We start from the raw sequence: 14,246 nt of genomic DNA, 5'->3' as shown, positions 1-14,246 counted from the left end.
CCCTCCAGAAACGGCTGTTCACGTACTTGGGATGCTTCGTTTGTCTCAATGCATTAAACCCCGGTGCACCTCACCGAGCCTGGCACCGTTCACTTGTTTGCTGTAACGGTTAAGGCTGCCATCTTCCCTTCTCTGTCAGAGGTGTCCCAGGGCGCAGCGATTCCTTGTGGCGCTGCAGCCCCACATTTTGACGCGCGCTGCTGGACCCGTTCCCGTTACTGCAGGCCAGACCCACAGCAGCTGCCCGGTCTCAGCGGCAGGGTACCGGCTGGTGACGCCCGCGCCGGTCGCAGGAGAGCGGAAACAGGCAGGCTGCCGGGCAACGACGCCGCGCAGGCCCCGTGTGCAGGGCCAGGCCGCCGCGTGGGTCCCGACAGTACCAAGGCCCGCCGCCCCGCCCGTCGCAGCTGTGACGGCAGTGCCGCGCGCCGGGTTGCGAGAGTTGGCGCGAAGGTGGGAGGTATGGGCCCGGAGCTGTCCCGCTAGAGATCCACCGCCGCCAGCAGCATGGTGAGCGCGGCGCCGCGCACCCCGGCCCCCTCCACCTCTCTCTCCCTCCGCGGCTCCTTCCGAGCGGGAGAGGGAGGGAGCGAGCGTTGCGCAGCGTCCCGCCAGCGGCGGGGCCGGATGGGCGCCTGCCCCGGTGCGTGACTGCAGCCCCGGGGCAGCTGGGGCCGTTGGAACCCGGCGTATGCTGAGCCGAGCCTGTGTCCGGTCCCCAGCGGGCGGCCCCGGGTGGTGAGGCCGTCTGCTGTGGCCGAGCGGTTGTGAGGCTGCCCAGGAGAGGCCCCCCGCCCGCCCTGCCGCGCTCGCCCTCCACGCGTGCTGGGAAACAACCTCCTGACCAAGGAGATGCGCCCGTTTGTGCCCTTGTCCCAAGGGGGAAGCGGCTGCGCCCCTACGGTTTCCCTCCCGAAACCGGGTGGCGAAGCAGGCGCGGACTGTGGGCTCGCTCGGGGGAAAAGGCGGCCACGCCAGCCTCTCGCTGAACGCAGCCTGCTCAAGTTCTAACTCTTCCTTTAATTTCAGTAACGGTATATACGAAGGCGTTTCTGCTGCCGAGTTGGACGGTATGCAGCACTTGCAAAAAGCAGTTCAAGTGGGGAAAAACGAATGTAAAAGTCTGGAAGGAAAGACTTGTTTATAAGTAATGAAGGACGCAACTCTCAGTAGGGTGTAAGGAGTTTGTAAATGTGCACGTGTTTGTGTGCTTTCCTCAGCACTGCTCACGTACTCAGCCATCGTAAGATGGTATCCCCTGTTAATTTCTGGCTCAGACAAGTTTCCTTCTACTGAGGTGGAGTTTCTGTGCAGATGTTTACTGGCTTAATTGCAAATGCTGTTCGAAGCCAGTGAAGTTCAAGTTTGATTTTGGGCTCTACGGTGTTTAACTTTGTTTATATCTTACACTTGATGCTCAGCAATGGTGGGCGATAAACTCTTGAGTGTTTCGCAGTACTGACAAAAGTCTGCCAGCACCAAGAATCACGAGACTGTTAAGCTGTGATGTGTTCATGGTTTGTTAGGGGTGGCTGATGACATTAAAATTATGTACAAGGACAAGTCTGCCTCTCCTGCCATCACCATTTTAGAAAACTGACCTTACTGGAAGACTTGCTTCCTCCTTTCCCACCTTCCTGGGAAAAAGGATTTCTCCCGTTATGTAGCGTTCTGAATGTCACATGTCTCGCAATATCTGCCACTTTCTTAGAAGGGAGGAAGACAACCATGGTTTGGGGGAGAGGATGGGTTTCTTCAGCCCATTCCATTTTCAGTGTTGAAGAGAAAAGGCTGTAAAACCATCACTGGTGCAGCTGCGGAGATAGAAGCAGAAATACAGTGATGTTAGTAACCATATAAGGTTTTCATGTAGGGCTAAACATAAGTAGCCTGGGTTGGGTTGGTTCTGCAGCATCTTCTCAGCTGTGCTGAACTGATGTGTGGAGTTACGCAATGAACTGGTCTGTCTTAGAAGGGATTTATTTTTTTACCCAGATTAGTGACCTGACCCAGTTCCCAAGCAGAATGCTATACTGAGGGAATGGATGACTAGGTGGGGACTACTTGAGTTGCCTTTAGCTGAGGGAGACACTCATATGGCTGGAGCTGTAGCATCAGCTGCTGTGTACTTAGAACTGTGGTACTGCTCAAAAAATACTGTGTAATACCTGTGCTGCAGAGCCACCATTAGTGAATGTTAAGTGTAGTTATCCAAGCAAGTATTACTGAAGTGAAACTATAAATTTGATTTCAGTTAGTTCAGATTTTTTGGACACACCACATGACAGAGCTGATGATTGCACAAAACTTACACTCAAGTAAGCATCTGTAAATGAATACTATTCTTTTGATGCAAGGTTGTCGTGGACGCACTTAAGAATACCTAAATAAGTTGCATTACTTTCTGTTGCAGTCACTGAGCTAGATTGGTGAAATTCAAGTGTCTATCTCATGTTGTAATTTGTCTTGCAAACTGAGTTATATGATGTTATTTTGGAAAGTATTCTACCTTACTGAGCACTACCCTTCTGAAACACTGCCTATTACTGTTTGGTTGAGGTGGTTCTAACATCAAAGTAGTTGATTGTTGGTGTAGGGGGCTTTTGAAATGCAGGAAAAAACCCAGTATGGAAGGTTTATGGCTTTTATAACTGACTTTTTTTTGAGCTGGGTATTTACTAAAGTCTTAAAAGTCACCCTGATAAACTCTTTGAGTAACCAGTCTTTGTGCTACCTGACAAAGGGGTTTCAGTTTCTATCCATGTTATTCTCAGTAAAACAGACAGACACAAGTCTTTCAAGGGTAAACCTGCAACTTGGCATGATGAATTGCTGTGGTTTCCTATTATTGCGTAAGGTGGAAGATTTAAAGCAGTAGTCAAAACTGGCAAGAACTGGACAGCACAGTCATTGCTGGGATCATACAGTTACTAAGATAGTTCAGCAGGAACCAGTGCACCTGAACACAGCATTTCAGGCTGTGCATGTACACCTGAACACAGCTTTTAGGCTGTTCAGATGCTATGCATCAATTACCTCCCTAATTTAGTGAGAATGATCAGAAATTCTTACTTAGTTCCACCTCTTCCTTGGGTAGAGCTGCTCAAAGTTACATGTCCTGGTGCTGCTGCTGAAGCACCCATGGGCGAGACCACAGTAATAGAGCCTCGGCTCTTTAATTTTAGCCTTCTGGGCAAGGGGACCACCTGGGATAGCCATGCTGGTGAATGTATTTCCAGGATACATAAGACTGATGACTTCTGTAGGTTTTGGGGGAAAGTTCTAGAAAGAAACTTGTTAGTTACATTGGCACACACCTTTCCTTATTGGAATGGATAAAAGCTAAGCATACAGAGTTTTTCCACGTGATGCACTTGTATATGCATAGCATTATATACCAATAAGATGATCAGTCAAAGTATGTTAAATAGATAAACGCAGAATGGACACAAGTGATCCTGTCTAGGATCTAAACTCATATGGTATTTTATAAATAAATTCTGCAATGAATTAAGGATTTTTCTGGCATCTCTTAGTAAAGGGCATGAAAATTCTGTTTCTCATGATTCTTGGATAAAAGCTTTACTGAAAGGTAACTTTATTGTTGCTCTGTGGCATTTTGTGAATTAAAGGCACTTATGAAGAGCTAACTTGATAACTTATGAGAACTGCTGAGGAAGAAAATAATAATTTACATGTTATAATTTAGGCCTTAGCAGTTCAGGAGCTGTGGTATGAAAATAGTGGAAGAAGCTGGGGCAGGCAGGTCAGTTTAATATATTTTTCTTTCTTAAGTCTGCATTTTAGAAACCGGATTATGATGATATTTTCTTGTGTAAGGCTATTAAAAAAGTAATCTAATATTATTGCATATAGTGTTTGCAGAGCAGCTCACTTACTAGCTGTTTTTAGTTAAAATACTAAAATGAATATTACTATTGATCTAAAATTTAGTCTCCAAATATTTTAAGCCAAAAAGTACAAACTATAAAAGAAATGAAAACTTAAAAGTAACTTTATTTTGCAGTGTTGTAGTAAATATTTAAACTATTTTACTACATAAAAGATCTAATGAGACTTTGAATACATTTTTATGTTGCCTATGTTACCTTAAGCCTAAAAAGAAGTCAGTAATAATGATTATCGAGTCCACGCGTCTACATTTAGACTTTTTAAATAGCTGCTTTCTTCAGGCCTGTTAGCTGTAGGTATTGGCAGTCAAAATATCAGAATTTATATAGTACTGCATTTATATTGTAGGAGTACATGTAAAATAGCAGTGTTGAAAATTTATGCCTCAAGGTATAAATTCCATAGATGGAAATGTATGAAGTCTCATTGAGAAAGAATGCTTCCCAGTCTACCATTGCTTTTTTTGCTGAATCCGTATTACTATGTGCAAGTAAAACATGAGAAGTCTAAATTTTTATAGAAAACAGCATTTATGGTTCTGCAAAATTATTTTAAGCTAAATACACTAAATAAATCTTTACATGTCCTATATTTTGTGTGTGCTTTCAAATTACGTATTGAATTGATTTTAAGTCCTATAGGCTCTCATAATTCAAACCACCAGGGAAATGTTGAAAAGCAACCTGAAACACTCCTGGTCAGTCAGACTTTTATGGAGTTTTCTTAAGAGTTTACTGCTTTGCTTGTGGTTCCCTGTAAGAATAAACAAACTACCCAGATGAACAAAATGATGGGGAATAGCTATCAGCTGGATAGAATATAGTCCTAATCCACATCCTTTACCTGATATATATTTAGGCCATAGGATGCATTTTCTTCCTCTAAAATGGCTGCTACCCCTGAAGTTAGTGATAACAACCAGGTATGCCTTTTCTCAGTTTTAATTTTAATAGCATTGAAATACTAGTATTTTCAATGGAAGTCAGATTTGGCTTTGTGTGTATAATAGCACTTTTTTAAAATCAAAGCTTCAGCTGCTGATCTGTATAGCTTAAAAGAAGCTTCTTGTGGTTGTACTGTGGTCAGATAATGAAATAAGATTACAAATAGGCTTTTTTGAGCTCTTTGTATGAAGTTCTTTGTTCAGATTTTAATCTGTTTCTTGCTGGCTATTGTTTTTAATGATTGAAATTGAGTTTACTCAGTTATTGTCCTAAACTTATGAGAAGGTGGAGGATGTGGTATGTCCCATTACTTGGCTGTTCCTAGCTCTTGGTGCTTTTATGTCTTTCTAGATTGGACACTACCTCATTGCTGAGTTGATGGTTTTGACTATAGGAATGCTTTGGGCTAGGCTGGTGGTGATTAGTTATGAAAAAAAGAATTCTAACTGTATCTGTCATAGGTCACTGTATTTCACTGCTAGTGGAAGTTTGTTTCCACTTCTAGTGGAAGCATGTATCGGTGAAGGTGTCCAGCTAAGGGAGAAATGAACTCTTTTTTTCATGATTCAAAGACAAGAGAAAAATGGTTGGTGTCTGAGCAGCTATGTTTAACTAGCTGGGCTTTGTTTGCTTAATTGGGAACAAAATTTCAAGATCATCAAATATTATGGAGTTGCTGGCAAAGTAACTGAAGTGCGTTGCTGTTTTGTAGTGTGAAATTTCTGAGAGCTGTCTGTATTTAAAAAATTTATAAATAAATTTTCCCTTTACCTAGGATATCCGGAAATTCTTTGATGTTGTAACTCCTGGAAGGCGACAAGAATGTGAGACAGTGAAAAAGAGTGCAAACATTAAAAATGGTGAAGGACCCTCACGGGGGAAGAAAAGGGAAAAGGAGACCAAGGTTAGTTTTGCTTTTCTTACCTGTGAAGTGGTTGGTTTCTTGGACATAGGATTGCTTGTGTACCTAGCATTTTTAAAGTCATAGTTCTTATATGTTGAAAAAAACGCCATATGTCAGTTGTTGTCGTAGGCATGGGAGGAAGCTACCACTTAATATTTACTATGAGAGCGGTGGGGCACTGGAATGAGTTGCCTAAAGAAGTCTTAAATGCTCCATCCCTGGCAGCGTTCAAGGCCAGGCTGGACAGAGCATTGGGTGACATGGTCTAGCTTGAGATGTCACTGCCTCACACAATTATCTAAACTGTATAAAAAAGAAAGGGGTGGCAAAAAAGAACTTTAAAATCACCTGCAGAATGGAAGGATTTCTAATGGGATGGAAATTTAATGTGAAGCGTCACAGTCATGAAGTAAGATGTTACTTAAAAATTGGCTGTGTAATTTCACGTGTTTCAGTGTGAAAATAAAGGACCATTCAGTGCAGCTGAAAGACACAGCAGTTATGCCATGTGATCTTTTATTTCTACTTTGCAATTCTCCAGTTATATCAAAGGTTTCAGAATTGAATGTAGATTATAAAATGTGTAGCTATGCTTATCTAGAATTATATTTTTAGAAGCATTTACAGCTGTGCATGACTACAAAACAAGCACAGTTTGGTAGCCCCAAGGAACTTCCTATCTATGCAGCTTGTGATTTTTATTTTTTTTTAAATATCCAAAACTTGTAAATGTTTCTGGTTTTGATTTTTTTTTAAAAGAAAAAACTGTGGTATATGCTTTTTCCCTTTTTCAGTGGGCTGTATTCTACTCCAAAATTATGTTGAATTCTGGTGGTTACAGTGAAACCATAAACAATAGAACCAAAAGTGAAAGCTGAATTCCATACAAGCAGCTTGTTGATCTGTATGATCTCTGTTTCTGGTGGGATTGTGCAATATCTTTTTATAAATAATAAGTTGGAAGTGCTTGAAAATCTATTTCATTTACTTTAATTTGTATTAAACTTTGATATTTATTCTCAACATAATCATCTATGATTTGCTTGGAGCATGTTTAGTTTCACTGCTGCAGTTTCTTATTCTCTGCCCTGCACCTTTTCCTCTCCCACCCATGGGCTAAGCAAGACTGTTCGTAAGTGGAATATTGGCAAGTAAATAATTTCTGTTAGAATTTGTTTGAAACTCATAAATTTGAATGTGTAACAGTAAAAGCTGGAAGGACCTGTTTACTAGTTGAACTAATGGACTGTTACTCTTAGGTGAATAATTCACCCAGTGAAGATGATGATTCCAAACAAAAGCGGGCAAAAAAGAAAAAAAGAATAATCTACGATTCAGGTAGTGTTCATGGTTGTTTCTGAATGCTCCTTTGCATCTTTTGCACCAGCATTCAAGGTTGATTTAGGTAAATGGTACATCTGAAAGAAAGCTGTGATTAGTTTGGTGGGGTTTTTTTGGGTGATTTTTTTTTTTTTTTAGTAAATGGAGTTAAAAACATTTTTGACAGGAATTACTGCTGGATAGCAAAATATGTTTGTTAATAGTAAAAGTGCAGTGTCTGCCGTGCATGAAATATGCATTGCAAAGTAACTTTTAAGAAAATATCTGTTAACCCGAAATCCCAAACCAAAAAAGAAACCCACCAAAACCCATTCAGATAGTGAATTCAATCAAAACTGCTAACTTTTTTTGTTATGAAAATGTATATAAATTGTGCAGAGTTTTTGGTTTCCTGTCGTTTTAGGGATAAATAATATCCTATGCTGGGTACAGGAGGCTGATCATATACTACAATTTCACATTTCTGTGCCTGTGTGAACAAGGAGATTGTTCTAAAAGGCAAACTTGCATTTCATGTCTATTAAAAAAGTCTAGTAAATGTTCATTCCATAGTTTTATATTTAAATTGATCACAAACATCTGTGAGAATAATGCTATTATATATAGAAATGTGTTCTAATCCTCAGATAAACTGTTGAATAAACAGTTCCTCTTTAGCATAAGAAATGGCAGTAGAAATATTTCTGCATTAAAAGTTGGAGTACAAAAGTAATATATAACTTAACAGCTATTTGTAAAGCGCTGATACTGTCTGGAGATCTTGCAAATTCTAGCTCATTATTAGTAGGGGAAAAGAAAAACAGGGTTCTAAGTTCTTGAAGAGAGAAAAGCGTGTGTGCTTTTTGGGGAGATGGTGAGACAATGATGAGATGGGACTGAATTGACTCAAGTCAATGGACCATAGCTGCCTTTAATAGATATTATAATTATTAATATGTAGTGTTTATCATGGATAAAGGTAGGCCTTGAAGAGTAGCCCTCTCTTATGCTTGTTAGTTGTCCCGACTTCTTCAGTTTGTCCCGTTTACTCATTTGGCTGCTGGGATACATAATCCACCGTGCTGTAAGTTTGTCACCTTAACAACTTGCGGGATATGGAGAGTGGTTGGTGAGGTGAGTCACAAGTCTACCAGTGTTCTGCTGAATCAGAGTACAACCTTAGTGCTCTCTTTTTACCCTGTTGTTAGCTTGTTGTCTTTTGGAATAGGTCCCGTAGAGTACACCAGCATAATATATGATACCATAAACGTTTCATCAGTCTTGCGAATCTAAGTTGAATGTTTGTTGTGGTGTGTATGTTGTTTGGATTGGGTGGGTTTTGGGTGGAGTGGGTTGTTTTTTTTACTTATTGAGTGTGTATTTCTTGTTTAGTAATCTGCTGTGGTACTCTTGAGATTCACATTCCTTTTCAGAAAGGTTTTTATATGAGCGTAGCAATTCTTGGAGTAAGTAACTAAATATTTCTTCGTATGTAAACACAACCCAGTTTCTAGACTGAGTTCTAACCAAATTTTCATTTAGTCATCTGTGTGCTGGACTGAATGGTGGCTAGGCTATTAGGTGATGGAGAAGAGTAAAGCTGTGCTCTGACCTTCCATATATCTTTTTCTTATTCAGTTGATTATATGTGAATATGTGTTAATTGATGTTATGTGATCTATTACTTAAAGCTTGTATGTATGTAGCAGAAATCTAAATTTATGTTGTGTTCAAAATACAGATTCAGAAGAGGAGGTGCAATCAGTGAAAAAGTCCAAGAAGGAACCTGAGAAAAAAGCAGCTACTTCAAAACGTGATAAAGTTCTAAGGCAGAATCCTGTTGTTTATATTTCAGAGACAGGTAATGGAAGAAATACATCATTATATGTTTAGCTATAGTGGGGTGAATTATGTTACTAATGGGATGGATTGTTTGACTGATATACTCTTAAATATGACCGTAAAGCCTAATATTGAGGAAGACACATTATCCTTAAGCTGACCAAAAGCTCTTCAGATGTTTAACCTCAAGTACTGTAAAGTCAGTAGCAGGGTAAAAGTGAGATGATGTTGGTAGTGGCTTAGGGTCATTTAAATATGCGTATAATTTCATGAGCTAACACTCCCTGTGTAAGAGTATCCCATAGATTTAGGGGATATTTTAAGGAAATATTTTTAATGTAGTTAGACTGCTTACTAGCACATGTTATGAAATGACTGTTGGTTACCATAAACATGTTTGAAAACCTGTTTTTTTTTTACTTTATGTGATATGTGACGTTCCATGTCTTAAATCTCTGCATAATATGTTGGTGACTGCAAAAGTTCTTGGGTTTTGTGTTTTACTTACCAACTTTTTTTTTTTTTTTTTGGTAAAAGCATTATTTCTGTTAGACTTCTGGGAAGAACTGGAGTTGGAAAAAAGATGGTGACAAAGGCTTGCATTATACCTTGTATATACCATACTTCTCAGTCTTGGATTTCTGCTTTCGAAATCCTGGAGCTGTTTTGGCTCTTGGGTAAAGTAGTCTGTGTAATTAACCGTTCTTGATCATTTTCAGGTCTCCTTCTGGAAAAGTTGTGACAGTAATTTACTGCTAAGTTCACAGCTGAGTTTTGTTTAGTTTAGATTTAGTCTCTTCAGAAGCTGTGCAGTTGAACTAAAAACAGTTCCCCTCTCCCCCTGCATGTTCTCAATTCTATCATGAAGCAGTTTTGTTTCCAGATGCTTACTTCTCGTGCATTGTCCTCTACTAAACTGGAGATGTTATGGAAAAGTTTCAGTGGCATTAGATACTACTGTTTGATAGGTGACCAATTTATGTACACTCAGCCTTATTTATGAGTCAAGTATGCTTAAAGGTGTGCCACCAGCATAGGGGAAAATGATCAGGTTCTGTGAATTCTCTAAAAATGCATCTGTGGAAGAAAATTAATGGAGCTTCTAGTATTTAGCTTACTGTTTTCAGTGCTTCTTGAAGATGGACCTTAATGCTTATTTTCGCATCTGAGAAGAGTTGGCTGAATGTGTATGCATATGCATTTTTCATTATGTGGGGTTTTTGGGGGTTTTCTAAACACAATTGAAATACACGTGAGTGCTTGCAACTTCAGAGCTGCTCTTACTAGTGATTGTTCTCTTATTCCCACTTAACTGAGAGATGTGTTAGTGGCACTTAAGCAAAGATTAAGACTACATGCGGGTAGAATTTACTTACTAAGATTCTGACAGTAAGATAAATCTGATCCCTGACTTACTGGCTGGCGTAGATTGGAAGCATCTTAAATTTGACTCAGTTAATTTGGTAAATTAGAGCCTTTTGAATGGTTTGCTCTGCAGGTAGCTGTTAAATCTCTTGTCATGTTAGGTTCATTTTCTGATTTGCCTTTAAAACATAAAGTTCTCTTACTGCACTGGATCTATTGTTTCACAGTGGTTTCTTATAATGCAGATAATGTGTTTTGATATTGGATACTGGTTACCATACTCAGATCCCCTGTGTAACACAAGCTGTACAATTTCCTGAGAGTTGCAGCATTAGGTGAACACATTTTGATTGCAAAGGTATATCTTACAGTGTTTGATACATCTCTCTCTGCCTACTGTAATTTTGTCTTGAAGTGAGAGGGACGTTTTACCAGTTGCCGCTGTGGTTTGATGTACTAACGACATCCGCTCTGAGTTCAGCTGAAGCTGTAACTATTGGGTCTTCTATAGCTGTCTCCTAGAGTAGAGTTCTTTACTAGCTGCTGCACTTCTCTGTATGAATTCTTAGAAACTGATAGTATTATCAGACTTGAGCCCAGATCTATTTTGATAAAACATGTTTTTAAAGTGTTAAAATTCTGAGAGTAGTTGTGTGATCCCTCTTTGAGTTTGGAAAAGTGGACCCCGTCCTTGGATATAGTATTTTCTTGGTAAGATCACTGCTGACTGTAAACATTGCTTCCCTTTAATCATACCAAGTATTTTCAAAACCAAAAAGAATTGTTTGCTGTGATACCCCATTAGAAGTGTGGCTCAGCTGATTTTTTTTTTTTTCTTTTTTTTTATTTCTTTTTTTTCTGTACCGCCTTCCTTCCTTGGCTCTTTTCAGGATCACTGTTTCTAAGATGGATTGTGATGATTTTACTTGTCCTAGATATTTGACCCAGTACTTAGCTGTATTATGTCATGTATTCAAACGGGCTCAATTTTCCAAAGTATCCCAGATGCTTTTTTTTGTCTTATTTGGCCTATTATTTGAAACTTTGTTTACCTTGACAGTTTTGCCAACAGTTCTTTCTTAACTAAAAGGCTCTTTAATAGCATTGATCCTGGAGGAGATAAAAGATCAGATTCCTGGGGAATAAACAATACATGTTAAGGTTTATTATGCAATTCAAGGTGGCATAATCAAGTTTTTCTGTATAGGGATACCATGGGAAAACTAGTCAAGATTATTAATAAAATCCCTGAAAACCATGGCTCAAGGTTACTCTTATCTAAAGAGTCGTAAGTACACACAGGTTGATTTAGTAGTTTGACTTAATCAATGCCTTTGTAACGTTGAGACTCAACACTTGAATTTTATTTACATTTAATCTGTATAAATTGTTTCTTCAGCTTAATAGAGCTGTCAAGCTGAGTGTGTTTTAGAGGTACTGGTACAGCTATTGGCTTGAAATAAACAGGTTTTACAAGAACAGGAATATACAATCAGTAGATACAAAAGAATCCTAGTGAAATTTGTAGGCATTTATCCTTTTCTTGATTTTAGTTATGCAGCTGAAAATCTAAATCCAGAATCAGCTTGTTGGACTCACTGAAAATTCAGGATTTCATTTCAAGGGCTCTGTCTTTGGCAGTGTGTCCGGAAGAGCCTTTTGTCATCAAGTAGTCAGTAGAAGCTTGGTGGTTAATTGTCTCAACTGAGTTTCAGTTTAACTTGAAACTTTCTTCCTGCAGTTGATTGAACTTCTTTTCATCTCTTCTATATAATTATGTGGAATACAGTTTTCTTGAAAAGTGCTGGGGGATTAACTTTTTTAGTTTGTATAAGTGGATTGATTGAGATTATTGGGTTGCTTTGTTCTTACTATCTTGTGAAGTTGCCCTTTTTTTTTTAAGGCAAAAGAAAAATAAAACGAGAACGGTTTCTGTTTGTAATTCTATAAAAAATACCTTGTTATGGCAGGGGGGTGGAACTAGATGATTTTGAAGGTATCTTCCAACCCAAACCATTCAGTGTTTATGGAAACAATTTAAATAAGTATTTAGTTAAATGATGGCCAAAGATAATGTAAAGTTACTCTAGCAGGTAACAAAGGAAAAAAAGCCTTTTTTTTTTGTGTTGATGGAATGGTCTTAGGGAACTGGGGAAAAAAATCCAAATGTTTGTTGTACTTGCTAAAATACACTTTAACTGTTTAATGAATTATGGAACCTTGAGCTTTGTTTGTAGAAGATGACCTGTTATTGTGATGTGTTGAACCCCATCTGGTTTCATCACAGGTGGTTATTTGGCAAGAATGGTGACCTCGCTTTTAGTGACTACTTAATCTTTTATATACCTCCTGTGGAGGTAATTATAAATATGCAGCAAATGTAGCAATTGCATTGTTTGCTTGAATATAGCTTTAAAAAAAGCTTTGTGCTAATGGTAGGCTGAATTATTTATAAAGCTAGAAACTGAGTAGGTTTGTAAGTTACTGGAAAACTGTTCCTTGTGACAGCTTAGAAGACAGGACAAGAATAACTTCTGAATGTTCCTGCTGAATATAATTTCTCTCTGTTAGACTTATATATATATTAGACTTTTTTAATACAGAGAATGTTGGGCTGGTGGGGAAACAGAACTGTTAGTGCTTGAGTTGCTTAATGTGTATTGATTTTTAATAGGAAATATAATGGCATAAAATACTCCTTATGTAAAAAATAAAAACTAGGCATGTAGCAGACCGAGTGTATGAGCCTGACAGGTCCATATGCTGTTGCTGTACACTATCATTGCAGATTAAATGAATAATTTTTCCATTTAATTTGGATGCTGGATTTAAAGCTTTCTAATCCCTTTTTTCCCCTGGAAAGCAGTATGAAGTGAACTCTTTTTTCTGGTAGCTGAATGTAGGCATTATCTTGGGTAAGTGTAGTAAAGCTATTTTAAATGAAGGAACTCGGATGGTACCCCTTAATCCAGTGTTAATTTGGTTGCCTGATAGTTCTGTGAAGGTTTCTGTTCTAATCATCATAGTCCTCCATTACTGGAACAAGGTTTTTTTTGTTAGGTTTTCTTTCCTGTGCTGTTTTTTATTACAGAAGAATATGGAGAAATACGCATATGTTGTAAATATATGAATTACTTTTAGTGTATACATTTTGCGTTTCTTTGTGCTTAATTGCATGTCTTCAGTGTTGCCTCCGTAATCTTTGATGTTATGCATCTGTGTTAGTTTTCAATTGAGCCCTGGCTTTATTTTTCTCACACTGATACTTTGGCTCCTTGGGCTGTCAGAGTGGTGAAACACAAGGTATGTTTTACTGGGTATTTATGTGCCCATAAGAACAAGGTGACATTAATGGTGATGACCCTATAGGTAGTATGGGGAAGTAGAAACTGAGATCTCATAAGGAGAGCATTTAGAATAGTACCATTGAAATCATGGTGTAGGAAGCAGCCTTTTTCTTTTCAATCATTTATGTCAGTTTTCCTTTTTATCTCCAGCATGGTTTATGAAACCTGTTAAAGATCAGGTAGATTAAATTTTGTAATACTTAACCAGATTTTAATGTTTTCAGGCTTTTAAGTGCAAATGAATCATATTTCTGTGCTGAGTCCTACACAAGACGGCACATTTTTAAGGTAGGGCGTAAGATCATAACACAGAGGTAGTACTTAGTAATGTTTGGAGTAAAACTTGATAAAAATACTGACTCACACAGATTATTTGTTTACAAGGTTGCTATGCCACTGAAACAAAGCAATGCATTTTCTTTACTACATCAGTAATTCATATACTGTTATTGTAGGCATTTCAGTGGTATGGATACAAGTAACTTATTTGCAGGTAGCTTTGGTTTTGTTTTTGTTTTGGGTTTGTTTTGTCGTCGTCCCCCCCCCCCCCCCCCCCCAGTTATGGTTCAGAGTTCACAATAATTTATTGTGGGCTCTTTTCATGGCACAGGT

The 14,246-nt window shown here is 38.7% G+C and overlaps 1 protein-coding gene across 3 annotated transcripts in view; it reads left to right on the top strand.

Annotated features, from left to right (window-relative positions):
* Positions 1 to 385: 385 nt before the first annotated feature.
* The window catches only part of RFC1 (replication factor C subunit 1), a 37,846-nt gene continuing 23,985 nt past the window's right edge, over positions 386 to 14,246 (top strand). The window contains exons 1-4 of one of the 3 annotated variants that reach the window (XM_062642436.1): positions 386 to 510; positions 5,632 to 5,760; positions 7,020 to 7,098; positions 8,822 to 8,941. In XM_062642436.1, the coding sequence (XP_062498420.1) occupies positions 508 to 510; positions 5,632 to 5,760; positions 7,020 to 7,098; positions 8,822 to 8,941 (331 nt within the window). In that variant the 5' untranslated portion in view covers positions 386 to 507. Of the gene's footprint in view, positions 511 to 3,200; positions 3,224 to 4,714; positions 4,835 to 5,631; positions 5,761 to 7,019; positions 7,099 to 8,821; positions 8,942 to 14,246 lie in introns of those variants that run through there. The other 2 variants (XM_062642435.1, XM_062642434.1) reach the window with 2 other exon arrangements.

This window comes from Pezoporus occidentalis, unplaced genomic scaffold (genome assembly GCF_034315485.1).
Source record: "Pezoporus occidentalis ecotype Australia unplaced genomic scaffold, CSIRO_AGI_Poc_V1 ctg71, whole genome shotgun sequence".
Lineage (NCBI taxonomy): Eukaryota > Metazoa > Chordata > Aves > Psittaciformes > Psittacidae > Pezoporus > Pezoporus occidentalis.
The sequence above is the reverse complement of the archived record's forward strand: the minus strand, read 5'-3'. Positions and strand labels throughout refer to the sequence as shown.